Source organism: Cebidichthys violaceus, unplaced genomic scaffold (assembly GCF_023349555.1).
Source record: "Cebidichthys violaceus isolate CVI_PGR_0920_01 unplaced genomic scaffold, fCebVio1.0.p SCAF_163, whole genome shotgun sequence".
Lineage (NCBI taxonomy): Eukaryota > Metazoa > Chordata > Actinopteri > Perciformes > Stichaeidae > Cebidichthys > Cebidichthys violaceus.
Window position 1 is genome coordinate 72,379 of NW_027176333.1, and position 18,376 is coordinate 90,754.

Sequence of the window (18,376 nt, forward strand, 5' to 3'; positions counted from 1 at the left end):
ATCAGGTATATAAAGAGTACTATGATCACATGTCCTCTGTCCTCAGGCCGTGCTGGAGAGCAAGTGGCCGTCCACCAATCAGGGAGGACGTCTCCGCTGGGCCAAGCTGAGGAACGTCCTATTGGCTGTGGCTCAGTTCAGGCAGCCAATCAGACGGCAGCAGAAGTGTGGATCAGTGGGGTCACGAGGTCAGAAATATAAATAGCATTATTCCTGTACTTGTACTTTATACTGCACTACATCTCAGAGGTACTTATTGTACTTTTTAATGTACTACATCTCCGAGGTACATATTGTACTTTTTAATGTACTACATCTCAGAGTTACATATTGTACTTTTTAATCTCCGAGGTACATATTGTACTTTATTGGCTGACTGAAGGTTGTTAACAGGTAAATTCTAGTTTTCGATGTCTCCTGATGACTCATGAAGAATTCTGGTTTTCTGAGGATTCCAGTCTTTTTGTAAAACGTCATTCTCACTCACAGCATCCTTCATCAGTCACTAAGTCAAATATTCATCTGCTGAGAAAACCTTTTGAGCCTGAGAGAAAGTTTAGCGTACAGAGTGTATAACAATGCACTTATCATGAACGAATGTAATGATGTTGCACATCAGATATCAAAAGAAAGCAGACAGTCCACGGATTCTGGACATCAAATAAAGCTACAACAAAGCATCCGCGAGATATGAGCCAAGAACACCAGCAACACAAATCGCTTCATCAAACGATTGTTGTAAAATTTCTCTTACCTTAGCTGTTTCTCTGGGATCATTTCCCCGGTAATTCTTTACCGGATACGTTACAGCTATGTCCTGTGTTTCATTCAAATCACTCCGGTAGTTCCTAGGTAGCTGCTGGACAATGGGGGGAGGGATCGAATGTTCGTGACTCACAGCCAGTACGTGTCACAGAATGGCACTCTGCTGATTCTGATTGGCTAACAGTGCTGTCAGTCTTCTCCACGTGGTTATAGCTCAATTCTATTGGCTCTAACGCGTCGAAAGAGGTGTCAATCACTGAAATCGACCAATGGGTTTCTTAGATATAGCCCTGCGTCATCACAGGGGTCTGAAATTGAAAATAAACTTGAGTAGGCAGAGAGACACAGAGAGACACAGAGAGGACTCAGAGAGGATTCTGGCCTTCAAAACAAAGCCAAAACTGCTGTATTTGGATGTATTGAACACCATTAGTGATATACAAGTGAAATATATAGTTTGGTACATGAGAAAATTAAAATGACACACATGGTGCCAAAATGACCATTTTGGAGACCTCGCCTGAACTCTCTGTACTAAAAGCTCTCTAATTCTATTCTGCTTCACTTCATCAAAGTCAGACTTTGCACAGAGACTGATCACATATTGTGTTATGATCTGGGAGAGGTTTAGACCTTTAGCTGCATCACTACAAAGAGAGAATCCTGAAAGTGCTTCTTTTTCTTTCTTTTTTTTTAAGGCGAACCTGAAACTTTTTAATTTGTGCTGTGTGCCATCTTCATTTACTCTTAACCAGTAACATATATACTGATATTTACACATCTGCACAAATCTCACAACTGCTCCCTTTATTATAACACCAAAATTATTCAAATAGACCTTGTGGTTGCAGAGATATATTCTTTTTAGTATTGATATGCAATTTTCGGGGGGCCTAAAAAATAGGGTTAGGGTTCAAGAGGTTTTAAAGGAAGCCTGGATAAAGAAGGCAATTAATGACATCATAATGTACTTTATTTCTGATTCTGTTTTTCTTTAAAAGAAGCAACGATGGACCAGAAGCCCCTCCCCCACTCAACTCTGATTCGTCAGTCCAGTTGGAGCGGTCTGTCTGAGAGCTCCAGTCACGAGTCTCTGACTCTGGTGAAGAGCAGCAGTCTGAACAGCATGAAGACAGACAGTAAGACAGACAGTAGGACATACAGTAAGAGGGACAGTAGGACAAACGGACGCCATCACGTCCTCACTCTTTCATTAATGAGTCTCCTGCTGTTTCACTTCATTAAAGGCTCTATTCTGAAGCTTCTTATTGAGGTTTTTCTTCATTCACTGCCTGATTTAAATATTTTATTTCTAAAAACACAGTGAAAATTGACAGTATTTTCTGATTTATGAAGTCATACAAAGACAGATCCAACATTCCATCTGTAAAAAGTTTTGACTAACAAGTCAACAAAAGTAAAAAGAACATTTATCCAACGTTCAGATTTCTCCTCTGGAAATAAATGCAACAATAATAATAAGATAATGAATCCTCTGCGTATTCAAACAGTCATTTTAGACTGAGTTCCTCTTCAGCTGTTTCTCTCCCGTTTCCATGTTGAATAAAGTTCTGAGTCATTCTTAACTCCTCCCACAGAGGTGAAGCTCTGTAAGAAGCCCGTCCTCCGTGACTCGGCAACTAACGGCTGCAGCGAGTCCGTCTCCTGTAAGCCTCCGATGGGACGCCCCCCTGCGGTGCCCCCCGGTGGCCTCCTGGTGCGGAGGAGTGAGGTCTGCCTCTCCACCTTCTACAAAGAATGTGCTGAGTCGGCCGACTCAGAGCCGGACTGCAGCTGCCAGCCGGCAGAGAGAGACGGCAGGTCGGCGAGAACGTAAATAACTTTAGTTAACTTTGAGTTGATCTTTAGTCACTTTGTGATTTCTTTCAGTTGGATTTCTATCCTTGGATTACTAACTTCTCTGTCTTTGATGTCACTTTGAGATGTTTGAAGGCTCTTAAATATTTGTGCTTTCATTTATTTAAAGGTAAAGGTTACTCTCTCAGCTCGGGGCGAGCAAATGGTGGCGGGGGGGCTCTGGAACTGCCAGTCGGCAGTGCCGAAAGCTGAGTTCATCTCAGGCTACGCTTCCTTGCTCTCCCTTAACTTTCTTGCTCTAACTGAGACCTGGATCACACCAGAAAACACCACCACACCCTCAGCTCTGTCAGATGTGTCTCTTTCTCTCACACTCCCAGAGCTGTGAGGCGGGGTGGTGGTACTGGCCTGCTAATTTCCCCAAAATGGAAATACTCTCTTGTCTCTGTTCCTCAGTTCTCCCCGTCCTCTTTCGAATTTCATGCTGTTACTGTCACTTATCCAGTCATGCTCACCATTGCTGTTGCGTATCGCCCACCAGGGCCTCTTGGTGAGTTCCTGGAGGAGCTCGACACATTAGTCTCGCACTTCCATGACGACGGCTCGGCGCTCATCCTGCTCGGTGACTTCAACATCCAGACCGATAAGCTTGAACCTCTTCTTTCCTTCCTCTCCTCCTTTGACCTTTACCACTCTTCTTCTTCTCCTACCCACAAGGCAACCAGCTGGACCTTATCTTCACTAGGCACTGTTCTACTGCTAACCTCTCTGTCACTCCCCTCCAGCTCTCCGACCACTATTTCATGTCCTACTCCCTCTCCCTATCCTCTGCTCCATCACTTCCTCCACCTACCCACATGGTTTCTACCCGGAGTCATCTCCGCTCCCTCTCCCCTGCTGATCTTTCCTCTTCTGTCACCTCTGCTCTCCCTGACCCTGAATCTCTCCTATCCCCTGATACTGCTACTGATCTTCTCCTCTCCACCCTTACTTCTTCTTTGGACAAACTCTGTCCCTTCACCTCCAGGCCTGCACGCCCAACTCCACCCGCCCCGTGGCTGTGGGACTCAGTGCGTACTGATAGACGGAGCCTAAGAGAGGCTGAGCGTAAATGGAGAAAAGGCAAACTCCCGGAGGACCTTCTTAACTTCCAAGCTCTTCTTTCCACTTTCTCCTCCTCTCTATCTACTGCTAAAGCTGCGTTCTTCCGCTCTAAAATCCTAACCTCTGCTTCCAATCCTAAAAAACTCTTTGAAACTTTCACTTCACTCCTCCAACCCCCACCCTCTCCTCCTACTTCCTCCCTTCTCCCTGATGATTTTGCCAACTTCTTTGACAAGAAGGTAAACGATATCAGATCCTCCTTCTCTCAGCCCCTCTCTCCCTGTCCAATCCTGCCCCCACAGCTCTCCCTCCCATCTCCACGCCCCATCTTACCCTTTCTGGCTCCTCTCTCCCCTAACGAGGTCCTCAACCTTGTCACGTCTAACCGCCCCACCACGTGCTCCCTTGACCCGATCCCTTCCCCTCTTCTTCAGTCTATTGCGACTGAACTCCTTCCTTTCCTCACCCACCTCATCAACACATCTCTTGTTTCAGGATGCTTTCCCACGGCCTTCAAGACCGCCAGAGTCACCCCCCTTCTGAAGAAACCATCACTTGACCCCTCTGATGTCAAGAACTTCAGACCGGTTTCTCTTCTACCCTTTCTATCCAAAACACTTGAACGTGCTGTCTTTAACCAACTGTCTTCCTATCGCCACCAAAACAGCCTTTTGGACCCCCACCAGTCCGGGTTCAAAGTGGGTCACTCGACAGAGACGGCCCTCCTTGCAGTGACAGAGTCGCTTCACGCCGCGAGAGCTAACTCTCTCTCCTCTGTCCTGATTCTCCTGGACTTGTCTGCGGCGTTTGACACTGTGAACCATCAAATCCTCCTCTCATCCCTCGAGGGGATGGGCGTCTCAGGCTCTGCACTCTCCCCGTTTGCATCCTACCTGACGGGTCGATCCTACCAGGTGACCTGGAGGGGGACCGTGTCGGAACCACGCACGTTGACTACGGGGGTTCCGCAAGGGTCAGTTCTGGGCCCCCTTCTCTTCTCGCTCTACACAACATCTCTGGGTTCTGTTATTCGCTCGCATGACTTCTCCTACCATTGTTATGCCGATGACACCCAGCTGGTCTTGTCATTTCCCCCCAGTGACACCCAAGTGGAGACGCGCATCGCTGCGTGTTTGGCTGACATCTGGAAGTGGATGACGACACACCACCTCAAGCTCAACCTAGACAAAACTGAGCTACTGTTCCTCCCGGGGAAGGGTTGCCTGCACCGGGACCTGTCCATCACCATTGATGATACCGTGGTGACGCCAACTCGGACTGCGAGGAACCTGGGTGTGACCCTGGATGACCAACTGTCATTCTCAGCAAACATTTCATCCGTTACACGCTCCTGCAGATTCCTGCTCTACAACATCAGGAGGATTCGTCCCTTCCTGTCTGAGGAGACGGCGCAGGTTCTCATCCAGGCTCTCGTCATCTCCCGCCTGGACTACTGACACTCTCTACTCGCCGGAGCCCCGGCGTCGGCCATCAGACCGTTGGAGCTTGTCCAGAAAGCCGCAGCTCGCCTGGTGTTCAATCGCCCCAAGTTCTCCCACACAACTTCCTTTCTCCGTTCTCTACACTGGCTCCCTGTAAGAGCTCATCCAGTTTAAGACTCTGGTGCTAGAATACAGGGCAGTGAAAGGAACAGCTCCTTCCTATCTCCAGGCCACGGTCAAGCCTCACACCCCCGCCCGACCACTTCGCTCTGCTGCCTCGGGGCGATCGGTCGCCCCGTCGCTCAGAGGTCCTGGCGGCCGATCGACCCGGTCACGTCTGTTTTCTGTCCTGGCCCCACGGTGGTGGAATGAACTTCCCACTGACGTCAGGACAGCGGAATCGCTGCCCATCTTTCGGCGCAGGCTGAAAACCCACCTCTTCAGGAAGTGCTACCCTGAGCCTTCCACTTAGCACTTATTGTATTCATACTAGCTTGTTGCACTTATTGTATTCGTATTACTTATAGCACTAACTGTTTCTCTTGTGTCTGCACTGTACTTTGGCTCTGAGTTATGCTCTGCTTCAGGCTCTTAGATGCTTGTTTGGAAAAGGAAATGTACTTATGACTTCTGGTGACTAGTAGTTCTTTTGATTACCAATGTTGAATGCACTTATTGTAAGTCGCTTTGGATAAAAGCGTCTGCTAAATGACTGTAATGTAATGGTAAAACTTATTTTCATGTGGATTGAAAGTGTAGAGAATAGAGTTAAACTTCATGTCATGGACTCAAGTGAAAGCAGCTTCTCATTTCAGCTAGAACCATTTAAAATACTCGACACGATCACTACTTCGTGTAACCACGTCCTGTTTTACTTCTGTGACCTTCACCCACAGACCTGCAGGGACGAGAGACTCTGCTGGCAGAAATAAAATCGTAGACGAGAACTCCAACAACGTCTCGACCCCGAGCCGAGGAGGTCTGGCTGGGAAACTCCAGCAGCTTCTGACTCCAACGCGACACAGAATGTCTGTTAGACGAGCAGCTAGCGTGGACGACCGGAGAGGAAGAGGAGGAGGAGGAGGAAGTGGGATAGGACGAAGAGTCTCTGAACAGAGGCAGTCCAGGAAAGCTCAAGTGGCTGAAACTCTGCTGAAAGCCAAAGAGAGGCTGGTCAGCGCCACCTCAGAGGTTTGACTGCTACGTGTTTCTTTACTCTCATTCAGCCTCAACTGTGACGAACGGATTTATGTTTGTTACAAAGAATTCAAGTTCATTTCAATTTGAGTTACAATTGATGATGCATGACGTCTCTGGAAGATAATGGGGGTGATGTGTAGACAGTTATTGTCCACTAGTCTCATGGTGTAGACAGTTAATGTTCACGAGAGTCTCATGGTGGTGATGTGTAGACAGTTATTGTCCACTAGTCTCATGGTGTAGACAGTTAATGTTCACTAGAGTCTCGTGGTGATGTGTAGACAGTTAATGTTCACTAGAGTCTCATGGCGTAGACAGTTAATGTTCACTAGAGTCTCATGGTGGTGATGTGTAGACAGTTAATGTTCACTAGAGTCTCATGGTGTAGACAGTTAATGTTCACTAGAGTCTCATGGTGGTGATGTGTAGACAGTTATTGTCCACTAGAGTCTCATGGTGGTGATGTGTAGACAGTTATTGTTCACTAGAGTCTCATGGTGGTGATGTGTAGACAGTTAATGTTCACTAGAGTCTCATGGTGTAGACAGTTAATGTTCACTAGAGTCTCATGGTGTAGACAGTTAATGTTCACTAGAGTCTCATGGTGTAGACAGTTAATGTTCACTAGAGTCTCATGTTGGTGATGTGTAGACAGTTATTGTTCACTAGAGTCTCATGTTGGTGATGTGTAGACAGTTAATGTTCACGAGAGTCTCATGGTGGTGATGTGTAGACAGTTAATGTTCAATAGAGTCTCATGGTGTAGACAGTTATTGTCCACTAGAGTCTCATGGTGGTGATGTGTAGACAGTTAATGTTCAATAGAGTCTCATGGTGTAGACAGTTATTGTCCACGAGAGTCTCATGGTGTAGACAGTTAATGTTCACTAGAGTCTCATGGTGTAGACAGTTAATGTTCACTAGAGTCTCATGGTGGTGATGTGTAGACAGTTAATGTTCACTAGAGTCTCATGGTGTAGACGTTAATGTTCACGAGAGTCTCATGGTGGTGATGTGTAGACAGTTAATGTTCACGAGAGTCTCATGGTGTAGACAGTTAATGTTCACTAGAGTCTCATGGTGGTGATGTGTAGACAGTTAATGTTCACGAGAGTCTCATGGTGTAGACAGTTAATGTTCACTAGAGTCTCATGGTGTAGACAGTTAATGTTCACTAGAGTCTCATGGTGGTGATGTGTAGACAGTTAATGTTCACTAGAGTCTCATGGTGTAGACAGTTAATGTTCACTAGAGTCTCATGGTGTAGACAGTTAATGTTCACTAGAGTCTCATGGTGTAGACAGTTAATGTTCACGAGAGTCTCATGGTGGTGATGTGTAGACAGTTAATGTTCACTAGAGTGTCATGGTGTAGACAGTTAATGTTCACTAGAGTCTCATGGTGGTGATGTGTAGACAGTTAATGTTCACTAGAGTCTCATGGTGTAGACAGTTAATGTTCACTAGAGTCTCATGGTGGTGATGTGTAGACAGTTATTGTCCACTAGAGTCTCATGGTGGTGATGTGTAGACAGTTATTGTTCACTAGAGTCTCATGGTGGTGATGTGTAGACAGTTAATGTTCACTAGAGTCTCATGGTGTAGACAGTTAATGTTCACTAGAGTCTCATGGTGTAGACAGTTAATGTTCACTAGAGTCTCATGGTGTAGACAGTTAATGTTCACTAGAGTCTCATGTTGGTGATGTGTAGACAGTTATTGTTCACTAGAGTCTCATGTTGGTGATGTGTAGACAGTTAATGTTCACGAGAGTCTCATGGTGGTGATGTGTAGACAGTTAATGTTCAATAGAGTCTCATGGTGTAGACAGTTATTGTCCACTAGAGTCTCATGGTGGTGATGTGTAGACAGTTAATGTTCAATAGAGTCTCATGGTGTAGACAGTTATTGTCCACGAGAGTCTCATGGTGTAGACAGTTAATGTTCACTAGAGTCTCATGGTGTAGACAGTTAATGTTCACTAGAGTCTCATGGTGGTGATGTGTAGACAGTTAATGTTCACTAGAGTCTCATGGTGTAGACGTTAATGTTCACGAGAGTCTCATGGTGGTGATGTGTAGACAGTTAATGTTCACGAGAGTCTCATGGTGTAGACAGTTAATGTTCACTAGAGTCTCATGGTGGTGATGTGTAGACAGTTAATGTTCACGAGAGTCTCATGGTGTAGACAGTTAATGTTCACTAGAGTCTCATGGTGTAGACAGTTAATGTTCACTAGAGTCTCATGGTGGTGATGTGTAGACAGTTAATGTTCACTAGAGTCTCATGGTGTAGACAGTTAATGTTCACTAGAGTCTCATGGTGTAGACAGTTAATGTTCACTAGAGTCTCATGGTGTAGACAGTTAATGTTCACGAGAGTCTCATGGTGGTGATGTGTAGACAGTTAATGTTCACTAGAGTGTCATGGTGTAGACAGTTAATGTTCACTAGAGTCTCATGGTGGTGATGTGTAGACAGTTAATGTTCACGAGAGTCTCATGGTGATGATGTGTAGACAGATAATCTCAGACCGTGTCCTCTTCTCTCAGAGTTCGTTGTCCGTAGGAAGTGACCTGGACTTGACGGACACACCCTGTCCAGCCTTTCCTCTACGGCGGTCCTGGGACGCCAACCAAGAAGGGACGGGCCTCGAGGTAACGTGGTCCCTGTCAGGAAATGACTCAGCAGTTATTGAGGTTTTATTAGGACCTGAATAGATTTGTTGTTTCCAGTCAAGCTACTTTACTTTATACTATTACTCTTTACTTCAGTTTTAGAATATAAATCAAATGCTGTGATGATGATTGGACGAGTATTACGCCCTTCATCAGGACTTTTACTGCAGTACAGGATGTTAATACTTCCTCCTCTGTGTGTCCAGGTGTTGATGTCGAGCTGCTCTCTGTGTCGCAGCTGTAACTCGTTGGTCTATGACGAGGAGATCATGGCCGGCTGGACGTCGGACGACTCCAACCTGAACTCGTCCTGTCCGTTTTGCTACTCGTCCTTCGTCCCCTTCCTGAACGCCGAGGTCTGTGACCTGGGACCTGTTGGCAGGTACGGACTAGTTAGTAGTGGTAGTTAGTAGTGATAAGTAGTAGTAGCAGTAGCAGTAATAGTAGTAGTTAGTTAGTTAGTTAGGTAAAACCCGTCATGGTCCAGAACCCTTACAGACTAGATATTATGATGGTCTGAAGTGAGTCATTTGAGTGTCCAGAGAGAGGATTGTTGGTTTCAGATCTCAGAAGAGGTTTCTCCAGATCCTGGTTCTGTGATGGGGACTAAACTGAATGTCCTACATTTGTAGCTCCACCAGCTACGATCTCAGCTAACGTCACTCCATCTTAAGTCTTCCTCCTTGTCTTCTTCTCTGAGTGCGGAGCGCACCAACTGGAACGTGGAGGACGAGGTGGAGGGCGCTGTGAGGCCCCCCGGTAGTCAGGAGGCCTCTCTGCGAAACCAGTGTAACGGTGTGAGTGAAGACTCCAGCTCTGAAACCAGCAGCTACTCAGAGAACAGCAGAACCACCACGGTAACATGCACTTTAAATGTGTCACTTCATCCTCTCGTCTGCCATGCCTTTTGTTACGATGGTGGTCTCTAACCCCCCCTCAGACTTCCTCAGTGGGCGGAGCCCCCCAGGTGACGGTGGCCTACCTGAGCCCTCTGGTCCTGAGGAAGGAGCTGGAGAGTCTGCTAGAGAACGAGGGCGAGGCGGTCCTGGCCCAGCCTCAGTTCCTGGAAAACCACTCCATCATCTTCTGGAACCTGGTGTGGTACTTCCAGCGCCTCGGTCTGCCCAGTAATCTGCTGCAGCTGGTCAGGGCCTCGCCACTGGTCAGCCAGTTCTCACAGGTAGCACAGAGTCGGATGTGATGGTCCATAGAGGACAGTTCACTTTTACTTTGGTACTGGACCAACAGCCAGTCAGAGTTTTCACAGCACAAACCTGCTCCAAGAGTCTCGAAACATTCCAAAAGCTGCAGATCTACAGAAGCTTAAATCACAATTTAAAATACATTTGCAATTAATCCAAATTTAAACTCAAAGAACAAAACTCATTAAATGTCAATTTGATATTTTAGTAGACTGACCAGATGTCCACCAAATAGTCGAAACAGAAATCCTAGTTAAATAAAATCGAGGTGACATTAAAGACAAGAAACTGTTTGTGTCCTTGTTTCCCAGTCGGAGAATTCGGCCGTGAGGGTTCGGCTCCTCTGGGACACCTTGACCCCCGACACAGACCAGTGGCCCCCCCTTTACATCCTCTGGAGGATCCACAGTAAGACAAACACACAGGAACTCAACTCTTTCCAATTTGTTTAACTCTTTCATGAGATTCCACCTACCTCCTTCTTCCACCAGGTGGCGTCCCGATGAGGAGCTACAGCTGGCGGAGACACAACCACCCGTTCACGCTGTCCTTCCTAGAGGAGGTGCTGCGCTGGATCGGCATGAACGAGGTGCACAAGGCTGTCACCCTCTTCCTGGATACGCTGGACAAACAGCTGGGCTCCGCCTGGACTCAGAGGTGGGGGTTACGCTATGGTTACACTGGGGTTAAACCAGGGTTATACTAGAGTTATACTGGGGTTAAACCGGGGTTATACTGGGGTTACACTGGAGTTTAACCGAGGTTATACTCGGGTTATACTGGGTGTACACTGGGGTTTCACCACTGGACAGTTTCACAGTGGGGCCAGTTTTTGAATGAGATAATTAAAATGTGAAGTCTTTTTTATAGTATACAGCTTTTTTATTTACTCTTTGTTTGTATGTGTTTGTCAGGAGTTTGTACAGAGAGTTCCTCTTCCTCACCCTGGCAGCTATGGGCAAAGACCATGTTGGTAAGACCGACTCACACCTCATCATAACAAAGCTTTTAAGAGCAATAACACAAAATCACTCTAGTGAGCACACATCACACATAAACTGTGAAAGGAATAGAACCACGTTCAATACGAAGCTACAGCCAGCAGCGGCTTAGCTAACCTTAGCATAAAGACTGGAAACAGTGAGCGATTCAGGGTTCAGGTTCTCGCTCAAGGACACTTCAACATGCAGACCTGAGGAGCTACCTTCTCTCTCACAATCCCCGTCGCTGTTACGTCTATAAAATGTAAGTTCACCAGTTCAGCGACATTTAACGACACAAGAAATTATTTTAGCAACACTTGCTCGTAGTGAACGGCTCGTAGCATCGGAAGAGTCCTGCAGCGGGCCGTGTGGACCTGGTGGACTTTCACCGGTGTGAGTAATGTAATGTAATGTAATGTGAGAACAAAAATGTGTTTATTTTCTGGAGAAATCAGAAATGTTTTTTACATCAGATTATTTTAATATAAGATTATTTATATAGATTGATGGTGGAAGCACTGATGCAGAACGAGCTCGCCATCAGCGACCTCCGGCATCGAGCCAGTGAAGCTTGAATCGGGGACGACGTCAGTAACGTGTCGCTTTATTAGGTTTGAATTCATGTTCGTATAGTTAATGAAGCTCTTTAAAGTGACTGTGTAGCAGCCTTGGTGTTTAATCTCAGGTCTCATTAACGGGTCTGAATTTGACTTAGAGTTGAGTCCTCAGAGTTTGTTTCAGTTCCCAGTAAAAGAGTTCTTAGGTGATCCTTGATCTCAGTTCCCACATTGAAGGAGCAGCTTTGGTCCTCCGACACTAACGCTGCTGTGGTATCCACACACATCACAGATACCGTCTGCTCTTCCTCCTCAGCTGCGTTCGATAAGAAGTACAAGGCGGCGTACTCTCGGCTCAGCGGATCTCTGGGTCGAGAGGAGCTCCGGAGGAAAAGAGCGCAGCCTCCTGGACCCAAAGCTGTGGACTGCAGACGCTGCTTCCACCCGCCGCTCGAGTGCTGATCCTCGTCCTGCAGCGTTCATCCCTGGGGGGGGGGGGGGGGGGGACTACAGAACCCAGAACCCCCCGCTGCCTCGGCCCGCTTGTGTTCTTCACCTCTCTGCTGCCTCCTGGTGGATGTCGGAGCGACGCGCTCCTTCCTGTCTCGTCCTTGTGAATCCAGATGCTCTTTGTCTTCGTCATCCTGAAAGTAGATCCGGCCGAGATCGATGCTCCGGTCTGTGAAGTCTGAAGGATAGAAGGTCGCTTCACGTCCAGAAGAATCCGCTGAGTCGTGAACTTTGTGTTTGTCCCTGTTTAACTCCAGATGATTAAAACCAGATTAGACTTTTAACCTCCGTAGTTGTTTGATGTCAGATATTCTGTCAGCAGTGACCGAGGATGATCGTTAGCATTTTAATTCTAAAAGGTGGAACAAGAGGCAGACCAGAGAATTCTTCAAGAAGACTTCAGTGTTTGTGTGGCTGCAGGTTTGTGAGGTCAGAAACATTTAAAGAAACCACAGAACAAGCTTCTCTTCTCCCTGAAACGTCTGTCTGTGTTTGTTGTTTCTCTTTATGAAGCTACTGAGAGTTATTAAGTGATGGATCCTTCCCACCACAATAAAAGTCTTCCAAAGACTGTCGGACAGTTTTATTTTGAAGCTACAACATAGTTTAAAGTTTCCTCATCAGCCGTCTAATCCGTTTGATCAGTTTGTGAACTAAAGACCACGGTGACATGAAGGTAGACTCTAATAGAAGCTTTCAGCTGCATCTTGAGGTCCGATCAGAGGAAGCTGAGGTCTGTTTCCTGATGAAGACCATGAGGTGCAGCTGAAACCCCTGAAGACCGAGTAAGTAGACTTTTGAGCTCAGATAAATCGTCCAGACATTTATTTTGGTTTAGCTTCTTCTTCACCACCTTGAACCCTGAACCTCATGATGTCTCCGTCTCACCTGAAACCAGGTTCTAAAGCTGTCGGACTAATAGATAGAAATGGACATTTATTCTGTTCCTCACATTGTAACCACGATATTGTTGTTGCCTCAACAGTAACTTTCTAATCTTTGTCTAGTTTGTTTGTTTGTTTGTTTGAGAGACTTCCAGTCTGTCAGCTGACCAATTCATCCATCTGCTATCGTCACTGAGCCGCATCCACCAACCGTGTTGCTCCGGGGCGACAAGCGGGGCGACAAGCGGGGCGACAAGCGGGGCGACAAGCGGGGCGACAAGCGGGGTGCTCCGGGGCGACAAGCGGGGCGACAAGCGGGGCGTCAGCGGGGCGACAAGCGGGTATTAGTTGGGATGCCGGTGCCTACTGGGACTGATGGGTTCGGGTTCAGCTGTAGATGTAGACTTGGTACTAACTTGGTGAGAGTTTCAACAACAAAAGCTGCTGTTAAGTTTCTCTGTAAAAGGAACACAACTTTAATTTAACATCTAACCCAACTCAGTTTCATCAGTTCAGGTTTAATGAGGGAAATAAGCTTAAAGAAAACAGGAAGAGGGTTCTCAGTGTAACACACAGGGATTAAATTAAAAGATTTAAATCAGTGTCATCAAGTTAATTTCCTGCTGCAGACGGGTGCCCTGGAGCAAAAGTTTACTGAACCTGAATCTGCAGTTTGCATGAAAATAGAAACTAAAAATGGAAATCTACTGTTGATTGTGTGAGTGAAGAACAACGGAGTGAATTCACTGCAGCAGAATGAAGCTCCACTTTGTTTATTTTAAAGCTCCACTTTGTTTATTTTAAAGCTCCACTCTGTTTATTTTAAAGCTCCACTTTGTTTATTTTAAAGCTCCACTCTGTTTATTTTAAAGCTCCACCTTGTTTATTTTAAAGCTCCACCTTGTTTATTTTAAAGCTCCACTCTGTTTATTTTAAAGCTCCACTTTGTTTATTTTAAAGCTCCACTTTGTTTATTTTAAAGCTCCACTCTGTTTATTTTAAAGCTCCACTTTGTTTATTTTAAAGCTCCACTCTGTTTATTTTAAAGCTCCACCTTGTTTATTTTAAAGCTCCACTTTGTTTATTTTAAAGCTCCACTCTGTTTATTTTAAAGCTCCACCTTGTTTATTTTAAAGCTCCACTCTGTTTATTTTAAAGCTCCACTTTGTTTATTTTAAAGCTCCACTCTGTTTATTTTAAAGCTCCACCTTGTTTATTTTAAAGCTTCACTTTGTTTATTTTAAAGCTCCACTCTGTTTATTTTAAAGCTCCACTTTGTTTATTTTAAAGCTCCACTTTGTTTATTTTAAAGCTCCACTCTGTTTATTTTAAAGCTCCACTCTGTTTATTTTAAAGCTCCACTCTGTTTATTTTAATGCTTCTTCAGGTTTCAATTGAAGGAATTTGACTTGAATTTGGTGTTTTGCAGCTTGTTTTATTAGTTGGATGAGTAACAGAGTATTTAAAATAGATAATTGTTTGTTGTAATTTATAAATGTTATTTCAGCTGTAATGTTTTTTAACAAAACACAAAAATAAAAGACAGGGATGAGCCCCAAATGTCTCTTTTGTGCTGCTTTGATTCTTACAAATGGGAAAACACATTTTAATTATTCTCATTTATTATTTTAAATCTAATTATTATAATTAGCACACCAGTGAATTAACCTTCATTTCATCATCATCCTCAGAGACTCTCAGTGCTGTGAAGTTACTGCAATCTAAACCGGAAGTTAGACGAGCCTGCCTTCAAAATAATAGTACATTACATTACAGTCATTTAGCAGACGCTTTTATCCAAAGCGTCTTACAGATCAGTATCTGTCTACACACAGTAGACGCAGCTACGGGAGCAATTTTTGGGGTTAAGTGTCTTGCTCAATGACACATTGACATGAGACTAGTAGAGCAGGAGGATCGAACCGCCGACCCTCTGATTGAAAGGCGGCCCTGCTCTCTACTTCACCCCATAGTATAGTGAGCACTTAATACATTCTGTTATTATATATAATATAATTTATAGTAATAAATACTATATATATATATATATATATATATATATTACTATAAATTATATTATATATAATTTATTCTAATTCATGAACTTAGTGTTACAACAGCCGAGTTACATCATCACAAAACACACATCTGAAATAATATATTAAAAAACAAACAAACTAAAACTAAATCCTTCAAACTCACAGTATAAAATACTTAATACTCATCTCATCTCATATTCAGCTGATCCGGGATCGAGTCTCGGGGGCAACACCTCCAGCAGGGGACCCCAAACTTCCCTTTCCTGAGCCACATCAGCCAGCTCTGACTGGGGGATCCTGAGGCGCTCCCAGGCCAGTTTGGAGATATAGTCCCTCCACCTGGTCCTGGGCCTCCCTCGGGGTCTCCTCCCAGCTGGTCGTGCCTGGAACACCTCCCTAGGGAGGCGCCCAGGTGGCATCCTCACCAGATGCCCGAACCACCTCAACTGGCTCCGTTCCACGCAAAGAAGCAGCGGCTCTACTCCGAGTCCCTCACGGATGACACAACTTCTCACCCTATCTCTAAGGGAGATGCCAGCCACCCTCCTGAGGAAACACATTTTGGCCGCTTGTACTCGCGATCTAATTCTTTGGGTCATGACCCAGTCCACATGACCATAGGTGAGGGTAGGAACCAAGATTGCCCGGTAGATAGAGAGCTTTGTCTTGCGGCTCAGCTCTCTTTTCGTCACAACGGTGCGGTAGAGCGACTGTAATACCGCCCCAGCTGCTCCGATTCTCCGGCCAATCTCACGTTCCATTGTTCCCTCACTTGCGAACAAGACCCCGAGGTACTTGAACTCCTTCACTTGGGGTAAGGACTCATTCCCTACCCGGAGTAGGCAATCCACCGGTTTCCTGCTGAGAACCATGGCACAGCTCTCGCTTTGGGCGTACAGGGATTGGATGGCCCCCAGAAGTAGCCCCCTCACCCCATACTCCCGCAGCACCTCCCACAGTATCTCCCAGGGGACCCGGTCATACGCCTTCTCCAGGTCCACAAAACACATGTAGACCGGATGGGCATATTCCCAAGCCCCCTCCAGGATCCTTGCGAGAGTGAAGAGCTGGTCCGTTGTTCCACGGCCAGGACGGAATCCGCATTGTTCCTCTTCAATCCGAGGTTCGACTATCGGCCGAACCCTCCTGTCCAGCACCTTGGAGTAGACTTTACCAGGGAGGCTGAGTAGTGTGATACCGCGGTAATTGGCACACACCCTCTGGTCCCCCTTTTTGAACAGGGGAACCACCACCCCGGTCTGCCACTCCCTAGGCACCGTCCCAGACCTCCACACAATGTTGAAGAGACGTGTCATCCAAGACAGCCCCTCCACACCCAGTGCCTTCAGCATTTCTGGACGGATCTCATCAATCCTTGGGGCTTTGCCACTGTGGAGTTGTTTGACTACCTCAGTGACTTCCACCAGGGAAATTGATGATGCTCCCCCATCAGCCTCCAGCTCTGCCTCTACAATAGAGGGCGTATTAGTCGGATTCAGGAGTTCCTCAAAGTGCTCCTTCCACCGCCCGATTACCCCCTCAGTTGAAGTCAACAGAGTCCCATCCTTACTGTATACAGCTTGGATGTTTCCCCCTCCTGAGGTTCCGGATGGTTTTCCAGAAACACCTTGGTGCCGACCGAAAGTCCTTCTCCATGGCTACTCCTCCCTCCTCCCACACCTGCTGCTTTGCCTCCTTCACGGCAGCGGCTGTAGCCCTTCGGGTCTGTCGGTACCTTGCAACTGCTTCAGGAGTCCTCCGGGATAACATATCCCGGAAGGCCTCTTTCTTCAGTTGGACAGCTTCCCTCACCACCGGTGTCCACCATGGTGTTCGAGGGTTACCGCCCCTTGAGGCACCTAAGACCTTGACACCACAGCTCACCGCCGTAGCTTCGGCAATAGAAGCTTTGAACATCGTCCATTCCTGTTCGATGCCCCCAACCTCCACAGGGATGCTAGAGAAGCTCCGCCGGAGGTGTGAGTTGAAGATCTACCGGACAGGGGCCTCCTCCAGACGTTCCAAGTTTGCCCGCACTACCCGTTTGGGCTTACCAGGTCTGTCCAGAGTTTTCCCCCACCCTCTGACCCAACTCACAACCAGATGGTGATCAGTTGACAGCTTCATACTCACAGTATAAAATAAATACTTCATACTCACAGTATGCAGTAAAGCAGCTTCAGGACCGTTTCAGCACCACGCTGCCGGACAGTGCCCCGTTAACTTTTTAATAAATAAAGTAATATATTTGTGGTGGCTGCAGACTGGCCAGACCATCAACTATGAAGACACTTGTTTCGACTGACGTATTGCTAGATTGAGTGCACGCTATCCAGTAATATTGAGTTGAGGTCAATAAGTGTTAACTTTACTCTGTGTGTTGCAGCCGACCATCCTGGCAAAACACTGAGCAGCTGCATCACACCTCTCTAAGTAGAGCAGCCTAGATCATTGGACTGTGCCATTCTGCAGCAGCAAGTGGGGTGTTGTAGGGAACCTTTGCATCTGTCTTCACACCCCTGGAACTGACTATGGACTGGGCAGCATAGTATATCTCCTGCAGTTGGATCAGAAGAGCACTCATTATGTTGTTCAACCTAAGTTCTGTTTAATTATGTGGAACTTAGATTTTAGTGTAATTATGTTAGGTTTGTACAGTTATTCTGATTTGTCACTTTTGCTTGATTTTGTTACCCATCCTAAAGCCTGTTAAGCCCGACGGACCCGAATTCGGGTCCGCTGTAGCATTTACCGTCCAAAAATGTCTATTTGCATGTATTTATGAATATGAAAAAAAAAATGAAAAAAAAATCAAAATCTGGGTAAAACAAACAATCTAAGACATTCTTGCACACTCCAAACACCATTCTACACAAATAGTGTACGCAAATACAAGATTTATCACAAAATCACGTATTTCTAGCCATAACTCGCTCTTCTCAGAGTTAGCATAACAAAGCTAACGGTTAGCATAGGCAACCGAGATAGCAAAAAGCACGAGCATTCGACACAGATTCCAGAACTACTATCAGATCGTCTCTCCGGTAAACCCTCACAAGGCTGTGAGCAAACAAACACCAGAAACACAATGCGTAATATCCTTCAAACTCATCCAAAGCTCCTTACCTTTTCTTGTTCTGCTGTAAATCTCCGCATATTTCCGTCAACAATATTTCTACGTATTTCCGGTGCGTCT

General features: G+C 46.0%; 1 protein-coding gene across 5 annotated transcripts in view; it reads left to right on the forward strand.

The window, feature by feature from the left end:
- Window positions 1–14,705, forward strand: part of dennd4b (DENN/MADD domain containing 4B) — a 31,398-nt gene extending 16,693 nt beyond the window's left edge. For 4 of the 5 annotated variants that reach the window (XM_068711577.1, XM_068711578.1, XM_068711580.1 and 1 more), the window contains 12 exons: window positions 47–188; window positions 1,767–1,904; window positions 2,364–2,598; window positions 6,026–6,320; window positions 8,880–8,984; window positions 9,212–9,387; window positions 9,706–9,862; window positions 9,946–10,185; window positions 10,519–10,615; window positions 10,699–10,864; window positions 11,122–11,180; window positions 12,064–14,705. In XM_068711577.1, coding sequence (XP_068567678.1) covers window positions 47–188; window positions 1,767–1,904; window positions 2,364–2,598; window positions 6,026–6,320; window positions 8,880–8,984; window positions 9,212–9,387; window positions 9,706–9,862; window positions 9,946–10,185; window positions 10,519–10,615; window positions 10,699–10,864; window positions 11,122–11,180; window positions 12,064–12,209 — 1,956 coding nt within the window. In that variant the 3' untranslated portion in view covers window positions 12,210–14,705. The remainder of the gene's footprint in view (window positions 1–46; window positions 189–1,766; window positions 1,905–2,363; window positions 2,599–6,025; window positions 6,321–8,879; window positions 8,985–9,211; window positions 9,388–9,705; window positions 9,863–9,945; window positions 10,186–10,518; window positions 10,616–10,698; window positions 10,865–11,121; window positions 11,181–12,063) is intronic. The other variant, XM_068711581.1, reaches the window with a different exon arrangement.
- The last annotated feature ends 3,671 nt before the right edge of the window (window positions 14,706–18,376 follow it).